At 44.2% G+C, this 22,167-nt stretch overlaps 1 protein-coding gene across 3 annotated transcripts in view; it reads left to right on the forward strand.

The window, feature by feature from the left end:
- DTD1 (D-aminoacyl-tRNA deacylase 1) overlaps nucleotides 1-22,167 on the forward strand; it is a 207,543-nt gene that overhangs the window by 169,428 nt on the left and 15,948 nt on the right. For all 3 annotated transcript variants that reach the window (XM_023251499.2, XM_023251498.2, XR_002741067.2), the window contains exon 5: nucleotides 21,914-22,085. In XM_023251499.2, the coding sequence (XP_023107267.1) occupies nucleotides 21,914-22,066 (153 nt within the window). In that variant the 3' untranslated portion in view covers nucleotides 22,067-22,085. The remainder of the gene's footprint in view (nucleotides 1-21,913; nucleotides 22,086-22,167) is intronic.

The raw sequence follows: 22,167 nt of genomic DNA on the forward strand, positions 1-22,167 counted from the left end.
CTCTTTAAAACTGAGAATAAACTGAGGGTAGCTGGGAGGTGAGAGGGAGGGGAGGATGGGTGATGGTCATTGAGGAGGGCACCTGTTGGGATGAGCACTGGGTGTTGTATGGAAACCAACTTGACAATAAATTTCATATTAAAAAAAAAAGAAAGTGGAAAAGAGAGACAGAGGCTTCATGTGTAACTTTTTAATGCCAAGTGACCCTTCTTGCTAGCATATTGGACCCCAGCAATAGCCTGGAATTTTGTCCAGAGTCCTTTCTCTTAAGGAGAAGCAAGGGAAAGAGGAAGAGAGGGAGGTAGACAGGTGGGTATGTTCTTTTGTTTCTTTAAGGACACTTTTAGCCCAAGCAAGGGGCATGTAGAGGATGATCTAGCCTCAAGCATGTTGACTTCATCCAGATGGTTCCAGTTTAGGGATGTGGAACTCGGGGGTTCTTTTTTCCAGGAGACTCTCACATTGGAAAATTTGAGGAAGGAAATGCCATACAGATTTAAACATGATCAGTGTTTGGGATGTGATGCTCCTCTTCATTTACCTGACTCTCATTGCCTGGTGCCAGCTTCTGGTCCATGTCTGCTGAGGGCATGTGAAAAGACAGGGCTGCGCTCAAGAAGATAAAAATTAAAGCACCAGGCAGCAAACCGTGCTTCAGTCCAGGAAGCCTCACAATGTTCAGAAATCTGTAGTAAGAATCACGTACCTAAAAGGAGTGGATATGTAGGCCTGCAAGTGCTCAGAAAAGAAAAAGCTAGGAAACAGAGGTTGGGGTGGTGGTCCACGACTTGTATTCCCTGACGTTTTGTGTTTTGTCTGTGATTTGTCCTCAGCCTTATTTGAGAATTCCATGGCCGGAAACCTCAGTTCTTCCACCATAATTGCTGATTGTTTTTAATAAATTGGCTCCTACTACGTGATATTAGATTTCAAAATTCCATTGGTAAATATTATTATCAAAACAGACAATAATGTGAATATCACCCTACAGCTCAGTCATGGTTTGTATATTATGTTGCTAACCTAGAATGTGATTTGGGATCTGTAATGTGCACTAAATTGTATATATTTTTTCATTTTCCCCCAAATTGTCCTAAAAAGAAGAGCCCTCCATTCCTCTGGCAAGACTTAAAGTATTTGAAAATATTATTTTAGTTTCAGATAAATCAGGATCTATTTCATTTTTTGTGTAAGATTTCCAAAGAAGGAGATCTGTAAGCATTAGCGACCTGTTGTATGCCCTCCCAGAGTAAGCTAGTTCTTAAATAATAGAAATTGGACTAGCATGCCCCCTCCTTTTTTTTAGTAATGGAATGGATGATAAATGGATTTATATTTTTATTTGTAGTTCATGAGAAAATAGTTATGAACCTATTCTTCAGCCTCTGTTGGGAAGTCAGAAATTTGGCATAATTTGGTTCTATCAGGCCCAGTTCTGTTGGCTCTAGTTCTCTGACCTGACAAGTTCATCATGCCTTGGCAGGAGCCACTTTTTGATGACATTTTCTGTAAGACACCGTAGTCATCTTGAGTGAGGTGCCACGATAGTCTCACTTTGAACTCTCTGAGGTGCTTCTAGGTTGGCTCAGGTTAGACCTCAACTCCTTAGACCTCAGCTCCTAGTCACAGTGTGTTTTCAGTTGACTCACATCTCTCTCTGGGTGACAACAGTCCGTGTCATTATCATACTACATCAGCATTTTCTCAGACTTGGCCTCCCAGTTATACTGTGCTTTGGCGGAAAACTCTAAGGCATGGTCAACACTTACTCTCATTCCCACATCTTGGTCTGTGTCTGGTGTGGTGTTTGTCCCTTGGAATTCAGGTGGACCTTCGTAGGTGGTCGGAGGCAGACGTTAAGGAGCCCTGAATGCCTTCCTCACTTCGCTCTACTCTCAGACTCTTTCCAGGCAGATGGGTGCTGTGGTTGGTTCTAGAGAACTGGCATCTCTGTGTGCTGCTGCCTCCATCTGGATGGTTTTGTTTTAGTGGAGGAGGTCGCTTGGTGCCAAAACATTGGATTGTCCTCAAGTTCACTTGTTCAAGGTCCTCACGGGTTCAGGGATGTTTCTGAATTTATGGGTGTGGGGTGGGAAGGCCTCTGGCAGAGCCAGTCTATGAATAACTGATAGAACCTGAAATTTAGACATTTATCTTGCTGGCCTGACCTTTCTGGTGACAGCGGAGGCATTTTCTTTTCATGCTTCATCAAACTCACTCTTCATCTATTTGTCCAGAAATGTTCCTGATCTTGATCTAATCACTGAAAGCCACGCAATTTTTTTGTCCTCCTGTGAGTCCATATTTACATTAATTCTCATTGTGAAATTGCATTGTAAACTGATCTAACACCCTAAGTACCATCAATGAAGGGGGGGCGGTGCATGCCAATCCACAATCTTACAGGGTGCTGACATAATTCAGCCAGTTATCAGTGTACACATCAGCTGCTGGCACTAAAATTTAGGTGCTTTGTGCATGGATGTGAAGAGAGTAACACCTTAGAGATGTTTCTGAGGGAAGTTCTGTTGGATGATTGGGAATTCACCTTCAGGAAGGTGGTTTCAGTAGAGATAGTTGCCTCTTTGCCTGCTGAGGAGGATCCAGATTTAGCCCTGTGGCTTTGGTATAATTTACTGCCATCTGTTGTACTTTTGCTCCCAGTCCAGACTAAGGAGATGGGGACACAGTGTTTCTTAAGAAGTTAATTGCCAGTGGAGGGGTAGGGAGAAGGAACTTGGGAGTGACTTTCCCAGAGAAGGGAAATGTTGGAGACTGAAATTGGAAAATTACTATCTTCATATTCCAGGAGCCTGTTCATTGGCCTTGTGAGCTGAGAACTGTGAGGATGGTATCTGGCTTCTGTGTGCTGGAGCCTGTGGTGGTGGGGAGTGGGTAGGGGGATGGTGTGGCCCTTCCTTAGGTGTGCTGGGACAGGGTGGTGGTATTGGGCCCCGTGCTTGACTGCATGCACGTAGGCCTGCTTGGAGCTAACTGTGAGCTCTAGAGCTGCAGGCCAAACTGCATGCTCTCTGAGCCCCTGGGACGTGGGGGGCTACACTCCTCGGGGAACCTGGAGGAGGGTTCTCGGTCAAGCTCCCAGAGAAGACCAAGATGCTGAAGCTGAGGCTTTGAAGATCATTAGGAGCGGGGTAGCATGAGAGTCCAAACATGGACATAGGCCTGGGCAGGAAACAGGGTGATAGGATGGGGTTGGGAGAGTTTAGAAATCCTAGAGCATGAAAGACAAGGTGAAAGTGGGAAACGAAGCAGTTTGAGGCCAGTTCATGGAGAACTTTCTGTAAAGCACTGAGGAGCATTGACTTGGTCCTTTGGAAATGGAGCACCTTGGGAAGGTTCTAAATGGGGAGTGACTTTTATTTTTTCAACAGTTTTATTGAGATAATATTCATATATAGTTCACCCACCTAAAGTGTACAATTCAGTGACTTTTAGTATGTTCAGTATGTTCCCACAATGGATTTTAGAACACTCCCATCACCACAAAACTCAGTACCCCTTAGCTGTCACTCCCCATTCCCTCCATCTCCAGCCTCAGGCAAACAGCACATTTACTTTTTGCGTCTACAGATTTGCCTGCTCTGGACAATTCATGTAAGTGGAATCATGCAATATATGGCCTTCGGTGCCTTTTTTTTTTTTTTTTTCCACTTAGCATAATGTTTTCAGTATTCAGCCACATTGTAGGATGTATCACTAGTTTAGTCCTTTTATTTCCAAATCATACTCTGTTGGATGGCCATACCAAATTTTACCCGTTCATCAGGTGATGGACATTTGTGTTGCCTCCACTTGCTGGGTATCATGAATAACGCTGCTAGGGAGTGCTATTTGCAGGCTATTGAACTGTCATTTTGACTACATCTCTTGCTGAGTACAGAAAAGGTGTGAAGGGGACAAGATGAGGCAGGGAATATCGCTAGGTAGTTACAGAAGTCTCTAAGTCTTTCCCACACTTCTTTAGGTGTGGAATCTTGGGTTTTAGCTAAAATCCCATGCAGAACCAGAGTTTAGAAAACAGATTAAAGGGAGCTACCCTTGACAGTGGTGTGGAGGCCTAGAATCCCTTGCCTTCAGCATCTCCCTTCTGTGGGGCTGATGGTGGTGGTGGTGGTAGTTGCTTTTTGAAAAGTTACAAAAGTTGGTCATATTGGTCAAAGAGGGGTTCCCATGGGCAGTGTGACTGGCTGGAGGAGAAGGAAGAAGCCAAGAGCCAAGAGAAATGAAATGGAGAGTTTGGGAGAATCAGAGCCTAGGTGCTGATGGCTGAGAGTGGCATACCGAGTTTTACTCTTCTGAAGGTGAGAATTCTGGGTAGGGGGTAGCTATTGGAATAAGGAGCCCTAGGAACTACGAGGTTGGGAAGCTGGGTGGACCTTGATTAGAAATAGTGTTGCCCAGGGTGATAGTGAGGCCTGGGCCAGAGACTGTGATGGGGGCTCTGTCTGGAGGTCAGAAGAAGAAGGATAGAAGGTGGTGTGGCCCCAGCTTATAAACTCCGCCCTTCCTGGGGTGGAGTGAATACATTGGGGACAGCTTGGGGAGGAAGGGAAGCAGGGAGAGGCAGGCCTCCTAGTGGGTAGTGGGCAGGAGGGTAAGGTGGAGTGGAAGTTCTTCCCTGGGGGGCCTTCGGAGGAAGCATTATCCACACGGGACAGGTGGTCTAAGGTAAGGCAGAGGGGAGGCTACTGTAGAAGAGGGGCCTGTGTATACCATGGAATGGAGTTCCTGGATGAGAGATGGGGCCGCAGGAAAGAAAGCCAGAGCTTCGAACAGAGTGTGTGTTTATGTATTTACAAGGGGTGGAGGGGGAGAGGCCTGGAGGGGTTTCGATTTGGTGAAAGTCATTGACTCAGAGTCTCATGAGCCCCTAGTAGCCCCCTGCCTCCCTGTCTGGCATAGACCACTTAGTGAGTAGTAGCAACCGCTCAACTATAAGGCTGGTGGGATAAACTGGCTGAAAGGTCCCAGGGAGGTGTGGGAAGATGGAAGGCAGTCACAGTGGGGTGGATGGCTTTTGGTCAGTGGGGGTGGGAGTCACTTCTTCCCTCCATAACCTCCATTAGCCCCTCTCCAAATTGGCTCACTGCGATCTAATTGAAGACGGTGCTCCTCTACATCCTCAGATTAAGATAAGCCCTTTAGCCCGGTGTGTCTCAAAGTTAAGGTGCACATGAACCCCCGGAGGGTCTGTTCCAACACAGACTCTGATACTGCAGGTCTGGATGGGACCAGAGAGTCTGTCTTTCCGTCTAACTCCCAGGAAATGCTTGGAGCATCTTGGAGCGGCCAGGGAAGCTGGGTGGACCCATCTCCAAACAGGTTGTTGCCGCTCAGCCTCTTTTCTTTTGGTGTCTGGATGTGGGAATTTAGAAAGTAGAGGGAAGCAGAATAACCAAAGGTTGTCTTTTTAGGACTTTATCGGCATAAGAAACTTGACAACAGCACCTGATTAGGATGCAATAGGTCTTCCTCCTAGTGCAGAGTGGGGCTGATGCGTTAGGAGAAGCACTTATTCTGTTCCCTGGGTCTGTTTAGTAATATATGTATTTTGAGGCAGGGGAATCAAAACAGTAGGACCACTAGATGAGCAATGCTTCTATTCTCTGATTTCATTGTTAGCAAATTTCCTCTCAGGAGGGGATACTCCTGATAGCATCCTGAAAAATGAGTTGTGCCCAGTTACAAGTTTATCTTGAAGCGGGGTGGAGCAGCTTTCATTTGTACCGAAACTATAGCTGATGCTTAGTACAAATATGTTTTCTCCCACACAAATGGCATTCATGAGCATTTTAGTGGTGGTTTGCTAACATTTCTTTATAGAGGTAAATAGTAATGATAGCAATCATCAGATTTCAGAGAAAGTTTGCCTACTACAGTTCTGGTTTCTAGTGGGTTTTCTGCATGTGGACGCTGAGACTAAGTAAGCAAGCCCCGCCACGTTGCAGGGGCATTCGGAGCTGAAGTTGCAGTCGAATCCTTGGGAGTGTCAGAATAATACTATTGAAGAGCACTTCCTTTTTTCTGATAGGTTGTATCCTTGAGAACTGTAAGTTTGTGACCAGGAGTTTTTTCCTCTGTAGATACTCTCTTTGGAGGCAAGTCAGATTGTTGGAACTGTTTGGGCAAAGGAGTGACTAAAGATGAAGTGTCGTCACTCTTGTGTTCTAAAAAAATTATTACACAATATTTGATAGCTGGAAGAGAATGTATATAAAACACATGTGTGTACATTGAGATGAACACCCAAGGATCTGCCTCCTAGCTTAAGAGTAGAGCATGTGCCCTACGCAGGGGGCCTTCCTGTTTCCATCCTTCACCACTGTCTCCCACCTCACCTGCCTGGCTATGACCACTGTACCACATCCTGTGGCAGTCAGCTCTGTTCCTCTCTTTCAAAATGGCTTTAGGCACATGTGTATCACTAAGCGGCAGTGTGTGGCTTTCTTGTTTAAGGATAAAGAGATGAGAATTGTAGCTTCTGATGACTGCAGTCACAGGCTTTTTTATAGCAACACCTCAAATCAGGTGAATCAATTTATACAGAATGTCCCATACTTTATTTAAAGAATCCCTTTTATAGTAGAGTTTTAGGTTGCCCTACAGTTTTAACTATTGTAAAAACCAGTGCAGTGAACATATTTTTGCATTTATCTTTGTGTACTAAGCCACTTGCTTTCCACAAGATAGATCTGAAGAGGTGGAATTACTGGGTCATACTGTGCTTATTAGTGCTTTGAAATGGGCATTGCCAACTTTTGCCCCAAAGGCCCAAATTTACAGTCTCCATCACCAATAATATATAATGTTCTTTTCCAAAAACCCTTTCAAAGGCTGAGTATTATCATTGTTTAATCCTTGGCAACTTGATGAATAATCATATATTGTATCTTACTGTTTTTATTTGCGTCAACTTAATTGCTAGTGAAGTTGGACATCTTTTTCATAAACTTATTACGTGTTTGCATTTCTTCACATTTAAAAAAATGTGAGTCTGGATTTTTGGATCCTGATAAGTTTGATTAATTTCTCATTTGCATTTTTTAATTCACTAGCTAGTTCTGGAACTTATATAACTCACTTTATTGGTTACATTACTTAACACAGTTTCCATTGTTACTCTCTCAAGAGGCTCCAATTCTATGAGTAATTTATTTACACTTTTTTTTTTCTTTTAAGGATAGGAATGGCTGTAATACTTTCTGAATATTGGCATGTTTGCAGACATCCTGGTCAATAAGGAATATTTGGGTCACTGTCTTTTACCCTCAGACCCTGCAGGCATTGTCCTGATGCTTGGTTGGCTTTCTTCTTTCCCTTTGTCCACTCGTCTTTCATCATGCAGTCAGTCTTTCATTGCTCCAACACGCTGTTTGTTAGTTGTTCCTGTGTCCTGATTCCCTGGTGGCATTTAGTGGCATGGAAGAGAAGATTGTGCCCTCTGGATTTCTTTTAAATTTCTCTGATGGTTGGTTCTCCTAGGACATGCTTGAGCCTTTCCATAGCTGAGGTTGTCCTCTGGTGATGGCTTTGCTTATTGTTTTTTCTGTATTTGCTCTGATCTCTTCTTTTACAAATTTTGTCCTGCAGCTGACTTCTAAGTTTCTGCTTTTTCTTATTGTCTCTTCTCTCGATACTGGAAGGATTATATGACTTCATTTTCCTGAATCATTAACTTTTTTTGTGTGGTATTGGATCTGTTACTATAGCCACTATATGAGTTTTCTTTCTTAAACAAATTTTAAATTGTTTATTAAAGTAATTATGTGCATACACTCAGATCAATGGAACAGAATAGAGAACCCAGAAATGGACCCACAAACGTATGGCCAACTGATCTTTGACAAAGCAGGAAAGAATATCCAATGGAATAAAGACAGTCCCTTCAGCAAGTGGGGCTGGGAAAACTGGACAGCGGCATGCAGAAGAATGAACCTGGACGACTTTCTTATACCAGACACAAAAATAAACTCAAAATGGATGCAAGACCTCAATGTAAGACAGGAAGCCATCAAAATCCTTGAGGAGAAAGCAGGCAAAAACCTCTTTGATCTTGCCTGCAGCAACTTCTTACTCAGCACGTCTCCAGAGTCAAGGGAAACAAAAGCAAAAATGAACTACTGGGACCTCATCAAAATAAAAAGCTTCTGCACAGCGAAGGAAACAATCAGCAAAACTAAAAGGCAACCGACAGAATGGGAGAAGATATTTGGAAACGACATAGCAGATACAGAGTTAGTATCCAAAATCTATAAAGAACTTATCAAACTCAACAGCCAAAAAATAAATAATCCAGTGAAGAAATGGGCAAAAGACATAAAAGACACTTCTCCAAAGAAGACATCCAGATGGCCAACTGACACATGAATAAATGCTCAACATCATCATCAGGGAAATACAAATCAAAACCACAGTGAGATACCACCTCACACCTGTCAGATGGCTAACATTAACAACTCAGGAAACAACAGATGTTGGCAAGGATGCAGAGAAAGAGGATCTCTTTTGCATTGTTGGTGGGAATGCAAGCTGGTGTAGCCACCCTGGAAAACAGTATGGAGATTCCTCAAAAAACTAAAAATAGAACCATCCTATGACCCAGCAATTGTACTGCTAGGTATTTATCCATGGGATACAGGTGTGCTGTTTTGAAGGGACATATGCACCCCAGTGTTTATTGCAGCACTATCAGCAATAGCCAAAGCATGGAAAGAGCCCAAATACCCATCAATGGATGAATGGATAAAGAAGATGTGGTATATATATACAATGGAGTATTACTTAGCAATCAAAAAGAATGAAATCTTGCCATTTGCTACTATGTGGCTGGAACTAGAGGGTATTAGGCTAACTAAAATTAGAGAAAGACAAATATCATATGACTTCACTCATATGAGGCCTTTAAGAGACAAAACACGGGTGCCTGGGTGGCTCAGTTGAGCGTCCAGCTTCGGCTTGGGTCATGATCTCACAGTTCGTGGGTTCAAGCCCCGCATGGGGCTCTGTGCTGGCAGATCAGAGCCTGGAACCTGCTTCGGATTCTGTGTCTCTCTCTCTTTTCCCCTCCCCTGCTCATGCTCTGTCTCTCTCCCAAAAATAAATAAACATTTTTAAAAAAAATTTAGAAAGACAAAACAGATGAACATAAGGGAAACAAAAATAAGATAAAAACAGGGAGGGGGACAAAACATAAGAGACTCTTAAATATGGAGAACAAACAGGGGGTTACTGGAGGGGTTGTGGGAGGGGGAATGGGCTAATGGGTAAGGGGCATTAAGGAATCTACTCCTGAAGTCATTGTTGCACTATATGCTAACTAATTTGGATGTAAAATAAAATAAAATAAAATAATTATGTGCATAATTAAAAATCAGGTAATAACTCCCTTTGCCTGCTTTTCCTCATCCACCCAAATGAGCAGCTTTAGCATATTTTAAGCTATTTCCTTTGGTACTTTCTTCTCTATCCCTAAACAATAACCTTTTACTGTTTCTTAATATATTAAAGTCTGGCATTATTTCATGCTACTTAGCACTGTTCACCTCCTACCCTCTCCATCTCTCTAATATTATATAATTATTAATTTATTTATTCTTGATATATTTTTAGGTTTATTTCTTTATTTTTGAGAGAGAGAGAGAGAGACAGAATCCCAAGCCAGCTCTACTCTGTCAGCACAGAGCTCATTGGAGGGCTCGAATCCACGAACCCTGAGATCACAACCTGAGTTGAAACCAATAGTCCGACAATTAACCAACTCAGCCACCCGGGAACCCCTGATAACATTATTTTTAATTAAATTAATAAATTGTGTTTACACTGTCGTGACTCTGTAACTGTTAGTTACCACAGAGTCAAACTGTATTTTCGGATTTTTTTTTTTTTTCTTTTCAGCCTTTTGCTTTTCTGGGAGTATGAACTTGTCTTTCTCTTCTTGAAATTTTACTGAAAGTACTGTGTTTACTCCTTCTCCCAAACTGCTGTTTGCCAGGCATCCCCTCTGTGAGAACCCACCTCTGAAACCTTCACCCTGCTCCCCATGGATGGGTCACTCGCCAGGCTGCCAATCCCTCATCTTGCCTAAGCCTGGCCGTGATTTCTCTCCCAGAGAATGTCCACTGTTTCTTTGGGTCCAATGTCTTCCTCTTTTCTGGATTATTGTTATTTTGTACAGTAATTCTTCATTGTTCCCAATCTGCTTCATTGGCATTTGTACAACATATAGACCAAGTGGGGCAGAGAAAATGTCCCACTCCCCCTTTTTAAAGACTTGCAAATTGAAGAAACATTTTGAACCATTTAAAGAACACTATTGATTTGAAATGCTTGTGAACAGTTTTCTGTTACCAATTATGCCCTGGAATAGCAAGACTGAAATTGCTTTAGTGTCTCCTTAAACTTTGCTACAGTTCATGATTATGAACCAGACATGTGCCAACAGCGTGATAGATGTTGACTTCATTCTAAAGTAGATGTTGACCAAAGAGTTGCCTGTTATTTCTGCCCTCACATAGCTTATGGCCTAAAAAACAATAAATGCACATAGGCACGGAGGAGGAAAGAACCCATTTGCTTGGTGTGTGGAGTGGAAGACGGCCAGCCTCTGGACTCCCAAATGCTGTGGGTTGTTCCTTCCCTTATGGTGGAGGAGAAGTGCTTACTTCTTTTCCGTAACTCTTGAAATTTTAAAATTAGCCCCCATCGAAGGAAAAGCCCAGGTCACTGATATAATGAAAAGTTGAGGATTGTTAGAAGTGCAGTGATACCCTGTTCTCCAGTAGAGTTAGGCAATGGACTGCAACATAATAAAAACCCTGGCTACTAGAATATGGAGTGTGCCATGTAGATGGGTGATCAGTGTTCACAACATCAGTATATGTAATAAAATGTCACAGGATTACACTCCTGACTTGCTCAGTTGTCCCTTCACGTGTCTGCATCATTTAGGGCTGTGAGTGGGGTTGGAATCCTAAGTATTGCCACTGCCTTTCAGTGTCCAAGCGTGTAAACCAGTGTAGGATACTGGTTAGTAGGGGGCCAGGTAACAAGTTACACGTAGCGAATTATCACGTTAGAACGTGGCTTATTTTGAAGAATTGAAATGTTTCAGGTTTGGGTCTTCCTAGAGTAAGAGGATTTAGATAAAGGTAGTTAATTTGGGAGGTCTTCCAGGAAGCATAGTGAGACAGGACAGAGAAAAGCCTATTAAGGCTGTGTTGATGATCCCTGGGACCCTCTGGGGGACTATGTAGAACATATTTCAGAGTTGGCATGATGGGTGAGGAAGCTGAGGTTTTGAACCCTTCAAGTCTCATTTCTTGGTGACTGAGCTCACTCCTAGAGGTGTTGACTTCCTGATTATTCTGGCCTGCCCTGCACTCAGGCTTCACCCCTGCCCATGACCAGGGGGTGTCCTGAGGCAGAGAGTTGCGGGTCGGAAGTCATGGGCTTACAGGCCGTTGCCCGCTGACACTGCAGTGACCTCTGGACTGGGGGACACGGCGGGCCCTGGTAGCATCTGCTGCAGGGGACTAACTTGGAGATCTGAGGGCAGCTGCACCGATAGAGAAACACATGCCTGGGCTGACCTTGAAGCCCTTGGTACATCCCACAGTGGCCTAAAATAAGCCCCACTGGGGCCTAAAGTGTGTGCCTGCGTGGTGAGAGAGTACACCGAAGGAGACTTAGTGAGGTAGAAATAATAGGAAAGACCACTGAACACCCCCATCCTCAACCCTCCGTCATTTTTGCATGCCTAAGAGGGTTTTTGTAAACAATGGGGAATTAGAAAATAAAATTAGCTTGCACGATTTCAGATGGGAACAGATGCCTGCCTGCTTGCTTTTTTTTTTAATTCCCACAAAAACCTCAAGCAGAGTTAATAATGTATGAAAATTAGGTACCATGTGTGTACTTTGCTTCGTAATGTTTTTATTAAGCAGCCCGTTGATTTAAAAATAACACGACAGTTGACATAATGGCAGACGCTGTGGTGTATATGGAAACATCCTCTTCGAATGTTCTGTCAGGTTTTCCATTACAGAAGGAATTTTTTTTAAAAAAAGCTTTCAGAATTATCACATAATACTAAATTATATCAAATTACAATTTGATAAAACAAATTGCCCAAATACAAATTCCAGTTCCTTTTTTGAAAATGGCCTGGTCAATTAGAGACAGTCTGTAGAAGTTTTACAGATTGTTTAAAATTCCACAGTAGATTCACACTTCTTCTCAAATTTTTATCCATATCATTTGCTGGTTGGAATTTGCCTTCTCTTCTTTCCCCGTCGCACCCTCTGCCACTCTCGCCTGTAAGCAGTAAAAAGAAACAAGGAGAAGCCGAGGGATTTCCAGTCCCTGTTCTGAAGGCAAAGCGAGTCTATACCAAGTTGATCTGCAGTGTTGCACTAGTAGGTGAAGTATCCCCTCCCAGAGTGCCATTCCCTGAAGAATCCACTTCTAAAGGTGTCCCAGTCCATTCTGGAAGGGTAGCCGACGGCTCCAATCACTGTGCTAGCCCCTTTGGGCTCTACTGCATCTCCACGGTAGTAATGCAAGGTTGCCTCCCGGTTTATGTGGTCTAGGAAAGCACATTGAGGCACAGGGAAGTCCAGTAATTCAGCCTAACCCTCAGGAGGTTCACTGCTGATTGAATATTTCTGTATTCTACAGTGCTTTACTTATATATTACCTTGGAATTATTAATCAACAAAGCTTATATCTAGTGTCAGCTTGTTCTGTTTATCTGCAGGGTGAGTGAAGATCACACAGGCAGTTTAAATGACTTGACAGAGTCAGGACATTTTTTACTAGCAGTGGGAGTTGCTGGACACTTAGGAAAGAGCATTGTGGAAAGTTCTAAAACTATTGAAATGAGTTAAGGGGGCTGATTGGTTTGGGGCATTTTTTCCTTTAACTCATGTCCTTACTTCTAAGGGAGCCTGGCTGGGCATGTCCTTCCTTTGCAGCATCCTGTGATGACCCAGTTGTGCCTCCTGACACCGACAGGGCCACAGGTGTGGGCCAGCGCCCTCAGAATAATAGGTATTTTAGAAAGTGATTGCAGAGGAGACATTTGATCTTTATAACTTGCACCATAAGACTTTCTTGGAATCTTTGCAAGGGGTTGGTTGGAACAGAACTTTTCCATCTACACTACGGTCTATAAAAATCATAGTAACTGACTTCATGGGGCTTGAGTTTTTCTTTTGTTATTTTCTTCACTCTCTAATTAGATTTTGCTCATATGTGGGACAGAATAGCCTGGCAGGAAATAACGAGCATTAAAATAACTCAAAGATGGGGCCATGGGGGCCGGCTCAGCATTGCCCTAGCAAGAATAGAGACCAGGTTTGCTGCCCTGGACCTGTGGCTAACCCCAGGAGCTCCTGTCCTGGTGAACATTTGCTCCTAAAAGGGGCAAGTCGACTGAAGGCTTGGCCAGGAGTCCAGAGACCTGGTGCTCTTCTTAGCCTGGGAGATGACTGGATGTGGTCTTGGGTTTGCTCTCTCTTGACTGACTTTGACTCTGTAGTGCTCAAAAGCAATCTGGGAATCATATCTCCCCTTGACTTCTTGGGATGCTAAAGGTGGCAAACTGGTTGTCATAATCTAAGGGGTCATTTATTTCCCGAGCATGAAGAAATTTTCAGCTTATGTCCATGGGGCCTTGGAGGAAAGAAATGCTCTCTTCTGTCTAGTGTAGGCTGAAAAAGAAGAAAGGGGAATATGTGAAGTGGTCTTCATGGGACATGTGGGAACTTGTGAGGACATCTATAAGAAGCTGTAGTTTTTCACCGGTAGTACCCCAAACCACGTTGGAAGCAAGTTTAAGACACCATCACTCTAAGAGTAATCCTTCCATCAAGAATTCTTGGGCACCTGTTTTGTTCTGAAATGATTTGTAAAGAAGTCGGTTTTCTAGGGCCCCTTCAAACCTGCATCTGGCACCTTGCGGCCTGGCAGACTTGGATGTTCCCCAGAGAAGCAGGCAGAGGTGACAGCAACAACAGATGTGGATCAGCTCTGCTTACACCCTTCCAGCCCACGTGGGTGTCCCTCACCTGAGCTTCTCCTGGAGTGGGTGGAGTCTAGGGGAGCCTGGAGTCCCACTGTCCACACAGCACTGAACTCTCAGATTTTCTCATCAGGGTACTCCTGGCAGCTCATTAGTGTCCACAGAAGCCTGAAGTTACCCACTCACTTTGTGTTTTATGACATTGTCACACTGGAAGATTCCACAGTGTGAAATGATCAGTCTTTGAAGATCCCTCCAAAGTGCTGTTTTGTGTGTGAAAGGACAGAGCAGGTAAGAATGATCCCTGTGTGTTTGGTGCTTTCCACATGCCAGCTCGTATGCCCGTGCCATACTGTGTCCTCACTTGTGCCCTGGGCAGGCTGACTGGGCGGATAACCATGTAGCATTTACAGAAAAGCGAATGGAGGTGTGGAGGATTAAGTGGCTTGCTCAGAAGTGCCTCCTTTTCGCTTTCCAGTAAGCTGCTACCTGCATAAGAGATAGCTGTCTGCCCCAGAAGCCAGACTCACTGGTAAGGCTGACACTCAGTGTGTGCTGCTGGGTGGGGGCCTCACACTGTTTCCTTCCCCCCAGATGCTGGGAAAGAGCTGTTCAGGCACAGAGGTAACATGAGCAACAGTTTGAGTGTCCCTTCTCTCTGAGGCTGTCACCTGGTCACTCTTCAAACAACAGGTCCTGTTCATTCATTTCTGCACTCACTCATCCAGGGTTTTGTGTGCCACACCATGCAAGTCACATTACTGTGGCTGTCTTAGCTAGGGGGGACCTTGGGGAACATTTGTTCCTAGGGCTCCCACATACCAGCAGCACCCCAGCCTGCCATTTGCTATGTCTGGTCTGTCCCCCAAGTCTCTGGTGATGGTTCCCACCAGCAGTGTGTTGACTCACCTGCCATTCCCGGATGGTGACACTTTGGTTTCTGCTGGTGGGGCACTCTCACCAGAATTCACCCCTCACTCTTGTATTTTCCTGGGTTGTCCCTGCCCCACCTTGGCCTCTTGCTCTTCAGCCTCTCCTTCTCTTCTGTCCTCTCTGCCTGTCGTTTTCTGGTCGGGTGGTCTGCACTGCCTATGCTTTCCACTTTCATGTGTCTGAAGAATCTTCATTGTTCTTGAAGAATCAATATACAGAGGATGCTGCTGGGCTCTGGAGTTCATGTGGCTTCTTAGCCCTCCTACAGGACACTGACCCGACCCTACCCTCAGCCATGGCTTCCATTGGCCCTCGCTGGCCTGCTTTTGCCAGTTCCTTCCTGACCTCCCTGAACTTGGGGCTTGCTCCCCCCGCTTGAGACCCACCACCCTCTGGCTACTCTGTGTTCCTTGCTGTGATTCTCCGATACTGACTGCTTGCTTTGGTCGCCCCTCCTGCTCATAGCTGGTCCTCGAGAGCCCCTGTCCTGCCTGCATTCTCTTGATGCTGGCAGCAGACTGTTTCCTGCTCTGTATCTGCCATGTATCAGTGAATGGGCCTGGGGTTAGATTCCTCTCTCTCAGCCTGGCCTGCCTCTCCCACTGCTGTTGACAGGCCACACAGGGTGACATGGTCTTTTCCTGAGGATCAGTGCCAGGGATATCAGAGAACTAACTCTAGACCTTGTTGCTTTGAGCAGTTTTGCAATGGTGGCAGCTCTCAGAATGAGGAAGGGGTGTCTAGAGGTATTCAGAAGCCTCTGGAGAGCTGTGGCAGGGCCGAGCTGGGGGCACCACTATCCTATAGGTGAGGTCATCCAGCTCCTTCCTCTTTAAGCCATACTCAGGTAGGTTTATAGCTCTAGCAGCTGAAAACAGAGTGTCTCATAAAATGCCCACTGAACTAAATGAGAATATGGGTGTTCAGTAGGTTATGTAACTTGCGTAAGTTTTCACAACATGCAAGTGGCTGAGATGGGACCAGACTCTAGGCCTACAGTCACCAAACTCCACATTGCTTTCAGGGAGCCACATGCCTTCTCTTGCTTAATTGGTGAACTTCATTTAAGGTGTATATTGAGGGATGTCCGGGTGGCTCAGTTGGTTAAACATCCTATTTGAGCTCAGGTCATGATCTCACGGTTTATGAGTTTGAGCCCTGCATTGGGTTCTGCGCTGACAATGTGTAGAACCTGTTTGGGATTCCCTTCCTTTCTCTTCCCTTCCCTCCCTTTCCCTTCCCTTCCCTCCCTTTCCCTTCCCTTCCCTCTCTGCCCCTCCCCAACTTGTGCTTTCTTTCTCTCAAAATAAATAAATAACTTAAAAAAAAAGACGGGGGCGCCTGGGTGGCTCATCAGCCATGAGTTCAAGCCCCACATCGGGCTCTGCGCTGCCAGCTCAGAGCCTGGAGCCTGCTTCAGATTCTGTGTCTCCCCCTCTCTCCGCCCCTGCCCCACTCACGCTCTGTCTCTCTCTCTCAGAAACAAATAAACATTAAAAAAAAAAAAAGACATATATTGAGCACTGGCTTAGGAGTCCTGCCCCATTCTAGGTTTGAAGGACACAGAGGCAAACCAAGCAGGCCCCCTGGCTTCCTGGGGCTGACTGTCCACCAGGTATATGGTTGGTGATGTCCACTCATGACAAGCCAGTATTCTAAGCACTTGATATGTATGAAGAGTAATATTATAATCCCCATTTTATTTTATTTTATTATTATTTTTTTAACGTTTATTTTATTTTTGGGACTCAGAGAGAGCATGAACGGGGGAGGGGCAGAGAGAGAGGGAGACACAGAATCGGAAACAGGCTCCAGGCTCCGCGAGCCATCAGCCCAGAGCCTGACGCGGGGCTCGAACTCACGGACCGCGAGATCGTGACCTGGCTGAAGTCGGACGCTTAACCGACTGCGCCACCCAGGCGCCCCTATAATCCCCATTTTAAAGCAGAGAAAGCTGGGGGTGCTGTCAATCCTTGGCACTCTGCCTGTAGCATACAGCAGGCCAGTCTGTGATCCTTCTTTGCTCTTACCTTCTTTGCTAGAAAATACACAGGGACCTCAAGGCCATCTCTGTGCCAAATTAAAGAGAAACTCGTCCAAATGCAGGTCTAGCTCCTTGGTGGTTTAGCAACAAGCTGCTGCAGGTTTTGCCTGTACATTTCTGTCTTGATGGTTGAAGAATTCAGAAAGCTCAAACACAATAACTCAACATTAATCAGCTGGGAGCAAGGCTGGTTGATAAACCTGTGTTTATTAGGGAGAGAAACCTTTCTCTGCACCCCTCCCGCCCCCCGCAGGCCCCTCAGGTCCTGTTGCTGTGATCTCCATTACTATGCCCATGAGATAGGAGGGTCAGAGATTGTCACTTCTGAAGTGGCAAGTTGCTGGGGTCAGCAGGGAGGGAGGAAGAAGCTGGGAAGACCTGTAGTGCCAGCAACTGATAGTGCTTTTCTTTTCTTTTTTCTTTTCTTTTCTTTTCTTTTCTTTTCTTTTCTTTTCTTTTCTTTTCTTTTCTTTTCTTTTCTTTTCTTTTCTTTTCTTTTTGCTTTTCTCTTCTCTTCTCTTCTCTTCTCTTCTCTTCTCTTCTCTTCTCTTCTCTTCTCTTCTCTTCTCTTCCCTTCCCTTCCCTTCCCTTCCCTTCCCTTCCCTTCCCTTCTCCCCTCCCCTCCCCTCCCCTCCCCTCCCCTCCCCTCCCCTCTCCTCTCCTCTCCTCTCCTCTCCTTTCCTTTCCTTTCCAAGTTTGTTATTTTGAGAGAGAGAGCAAGCAAGCAGTGGGGAGAAGCAGAGAGATTGGGAGAAAGAGAATCCCAAGCAGGCTCTGTGCTGCCATCCCAGAGCCCAGTGTTGGGCTTGATCCTATGAACTGCAAGATCATGACCTGAGCAGAAAACCAAGAGTCAGATGCTTAACAGACTGAGCCATCCAGGAGCCCTGACAGTGGTTTCTCTGTGGGACATTGATGATAATACCACTGTTACGGGTTGTTCAGAGCAAATGGGATCACACAGGTGGATGTGCCAAGTGGAGGTTCCTAACAGGTGGCTCATATCTGCCTCATTGACATTACATTTGTCCAGATGCTTAAAAAGAAATGTGAATGTCCTTAGGTGGGGTTTGTCCTCTCCAGTGTGGCTGCAGTCTCCACCATGCCCTGTTGTCTCATGCTTTGTTACTTCCCTCTTTTGCTACCTGCCTGGTCCTTCAAGGTATGTAGGTTTGCAAGCCCTACATTAGTATCTGTGTTCAACTAGTTTATTCTTATATTTTGCTATTTGAGCATGGAAATCTTAACTACAAAGAAAATCTTTTATTTTCTCAGTGGATTTAATCATGAGTTGGGGTGTTTGGGATCTAAATATTCCCATCCCCCCTGCTTCATCCCCCAACCCCCAGCTTGCCAAGATCTACCATGAGAGGTACAAGCTGGCCATAGGACAGTTGTCTGGCCCCTGGCAGTGTCTGTTTGCCCAGGGGAAGGTTGGATTTCTCCCCATGACACTAAGGCCTGTGTGGTTTGGACAGTGTTTCCTTTGCATTATGGACACCCTCATCAGTTAATTAAAAAACAAGCAAACAAACAAAAACCCAAAAGTACTCCATTTCAGTGTTTGTGGATCATGTGTTCACAGGGCCTGTACTGGTTTACATTCTCCTTGACATGCATCTCCCTGTGAATTTGAAAGCTGTTGACATTCTACATAATTCCATATGCATTACCAGTTTCTTTTCTGCTTCTTTTTCTTTCTTTCTCATTTGTTTTCTTAAAAAAAAAAATCCAACTGCTTTCTTGCCTAGAGATGCAAATTCCAAGTTTTGTCTGCCTTGGATTCCAAGTTTTCTGAGAAAAGGCTTCAATTTATTAGGTTAGTTCACAGTGTTCTCACAGAGAACTTTGAGGCATGGAACCATATGTGGTTGGGTTGTATTAAGATAAATAATGTAAGAGAATCAGCATCACATCATTTATAGAAACTCAGGCTATGCTTGTCACTTAAATAATTATCACACATGATTTACAAGTGTGGTCTGTGGTGGGAGGGGACAGGGTTAGGGTGAAAGGTCAAACCGATGTTTCCACAGTCTCACACTCTTTTGATGGCACCTCTGAATCAGTGCAGCATCAGATAGGTACTGCAGGTACCCAAGGAACCTCGGAGAAACCTGCTTTAATTGGGAATGATTCCCTGTCACTCTCCCAGAGTCTGTTCTCACCAGCATTTAAGAGCAGAAAGTGAAGAACAGGTTGGGACAAACAGGCCTTTGCATGAGATTGAATCTTAGCAGTGGGGGGAGGCTTGGTGTGGTTAAGTCATTGGTGATGTTCACATTTTCTGTATTTATACCTCTAAAGAGGGGAAACATAATTGAGAGAGTCTCTTTTTAAAATAAAAATCATGCTTTCTTAGTGTCTAACTTGGAACATGTTCATGGTTTTCTATGTGTATGTGTATAATTTGTCTATAGATACGCATATATTATACATACATGTATAAACACATACATAGACACTGATGTAAATGTAAGCTGCTGGCAGCAGAAGGCAACTTATCACAGTTCACTGCAGAACACTGATTTCCAGATGTTTGGATTTCATGAACTAGGAATATAAAAAGATAAAAAAGAAATTGGGGGGGGGGACGTCCAGCATAGAGTGCCAACTCTGTGTTTTCTAAGATCACTAACAAATTTTTTTTGGTGATGGCTGTTAGCTAGACTTATCGTGGTGATCAGTTTGCAGTATATACAAATCAAATCATTATGTGTACACCTGAAACTCTTGTAATATTATATGTCAATTATATATAGCACAATAAAAAGTTTTTTTAATTGTCATAAAATACACATAAAATTTACCATCCTAGCTATTTTTAAATATACAGTTCAATAATGGTAAGTACATTCACATTGTGCAATCCAAGATCATTTTGCCAAAAAAAAAGGAGCAAGACAGAAGGACACCCATCTACTATCCTCATCATTTCATAAAGAAAAGGAGCATTTTAATTCCAAAAGAGGAATGGGGATGGAAGGCTGTCACCTTAGATACAGGAAATTCCTCCTTTATCTGTGGTAAAATAGTACAGAGAAAAATGCCACCAAGTACATGGTTCAGTAGCTGATACTTTCACAGCAAGACTTGAAGGAAGTTATGTGTTGGTTTACATCCCGGTGCAAGCATTTTACTGGTGGGATGGTCTAAGTGCTGGTAGCAAGCAGTTCACATACTACAACTGGTCAGCAGCCCTGTTCTATACTTGGTGTGTTTTTATAAAAGTAAAAGTTGACAGTTGTGGTGTGAACCCATGTATATTCATTCCACTGTGATCGCATTCTCTCCTCTGTCTCCCCATAGTTAACTATTGTACTGAAATTGGTTTGTATTCACCTAGTTCATACCATATCTGCATAAGCCCATTAGCAATATATAGTGTTGTTTTGTGTAAATGGAATCCTGCTGTATATAACCTTTGAAACTTAATTTGGTTTGCATAACATGATTTTAAAGACTTACCCATTTTGATATATGTAGATTTGCGTTATGGTATTGCTTTATTTGAGTATATATACCACATTACATTTATCTATCCTTTTGGCAGTTGACATTTAGCTGTTTGGGTTTTTGCTGATACAAACAGTAGTGCATTGCTCATTTCTGTGAGCCTTTCCTGTGCACACGAATGAGAATTTTTCCAGAGGAGTTACCTGGGAGGAGAGTTGATGGGTCAAAGGTGAAGTGATGTCTTTATTCACAAAATCTACTTAGCATGTTAACCAACCTCATTGTTTACTAGAGCTTTTCAGGTAAGTGGGAAGTGGGAAAGATAGTGTTACAAGTCAACCATTAATAAATGTGATTTTCTAGACCAAATTGAGAGCAGCTGATTGTTGATTGATCTTAAGGTTTTGCTCAGTCTGTCTGTAATCAAGAGATGATATGGCAGGTTGCTTGTAGTGAGTTTTCTTTGTGTGTTTGGATGTGGGACGTGGATCGGCAGGGAGAAGAAGCCAGCCCTTCATTTAGTTTCCCTCTTTCCATGTGAACTATAAAATGTTTGCAGTCTTTGTCTGGGAGGCAGATGAAACTGGGTGTTGCTGTCTCTCGGGCTTTGTTACAGATGGCTTTTTTGGTCTAAGAAAATCCTGTGGGCTCACACTTGGCCAATGTGCTCTGACAAGTTTCTCAGCAGGCCTTTCTGGAGTGGACTTGCTGTTGCTCAGGGTGTCAGATGATCTAAGTTTCTTTCAACTGTCTAGTCTGTGGTTTCCACTGGAGAAGTGGACCCTGGTTCCTCTGGAGTCGGGTGCCAGAGGCATGTCCCCCAGCCGGCCTGAAGGAAGTCTGAGAGGGCTCCCTGTGGCCAGTGTCCGTGTGTAGCCACCACGTGGCCTACTAGGAACACTTGCGGTTTTGGCTATGGATAAGTTCAGTCTCAAAGAATAAATTGAGAATTGAGACGATGTCTAAATGTGCTTAATGGACTTTATTCGGAGCCTTCTCTGTTATCTTCAGCAAATAGTGGAGTGTTTTGATCAGTCTTTAGAAAACAGTAAGTGGGAAGACAGTTTGCTTAGAAAAAGCTGGAGAAACATCAGAGAAAAAAAACGGATAAAAGACTTTTATTTATAGGGCTCTTCTCATCTCAGCCTATCAGAGAAGCCTGTTAGCTGACCATTTTCAAATAGCACACGGCAGGATGAGTTATGGGTGGGGAAAGTTCGGAGAGATCACACACGTGACTAATCTGTGTCAACGACTCAGGTGCCTGACTGACTAACGTACATGTTGCTGGCCACTTGGCACATCTGAACCGTTACGGCACACAGGCTTATCAGACAGAAGCACTTTCAGTGGTTGCTACGTGGGAAGTAATCAGTGTTTTTGATATACAGGCACACGTTTACGTTTGTAAAACAAATCTTTTTACTTTTTATAATCAGCTGTCAAAGCTTGAAAAACAACAGCAGAGGAAAGAAAAGACCAGAGCCAAGGGGCCTTCCGAATCAAGCAAAGAAAGAAACGCCCCCCGAAAAGAAGACCGCAGTGCCAGCAGCGGGGCAGAGGGCGACGTGTCTTCTGAGCGGGAGCCGTAGACTTAAGGATGGAACTCAGGTAGGAGCCTCCCCTCCCTGCATAGCTCCATCTTCTGACATTTTGGGCAAATGGTAACAAATTGAGAACAGAATGGCTTTTG

The sequence above is a fragment of the Felis catus genome, chromosome A3 (genome assembly GCF_018350175.1).
Source record: "Felis catus isolate Fca126 chromosome A3, F.catus_Fca126_mat1.0, whole genome shotgun sequence".
NCBI lineage: Eukaryota > Metazoa > Chordata > Mammalia > Carnivora > Felidae > Felis > Felis catus.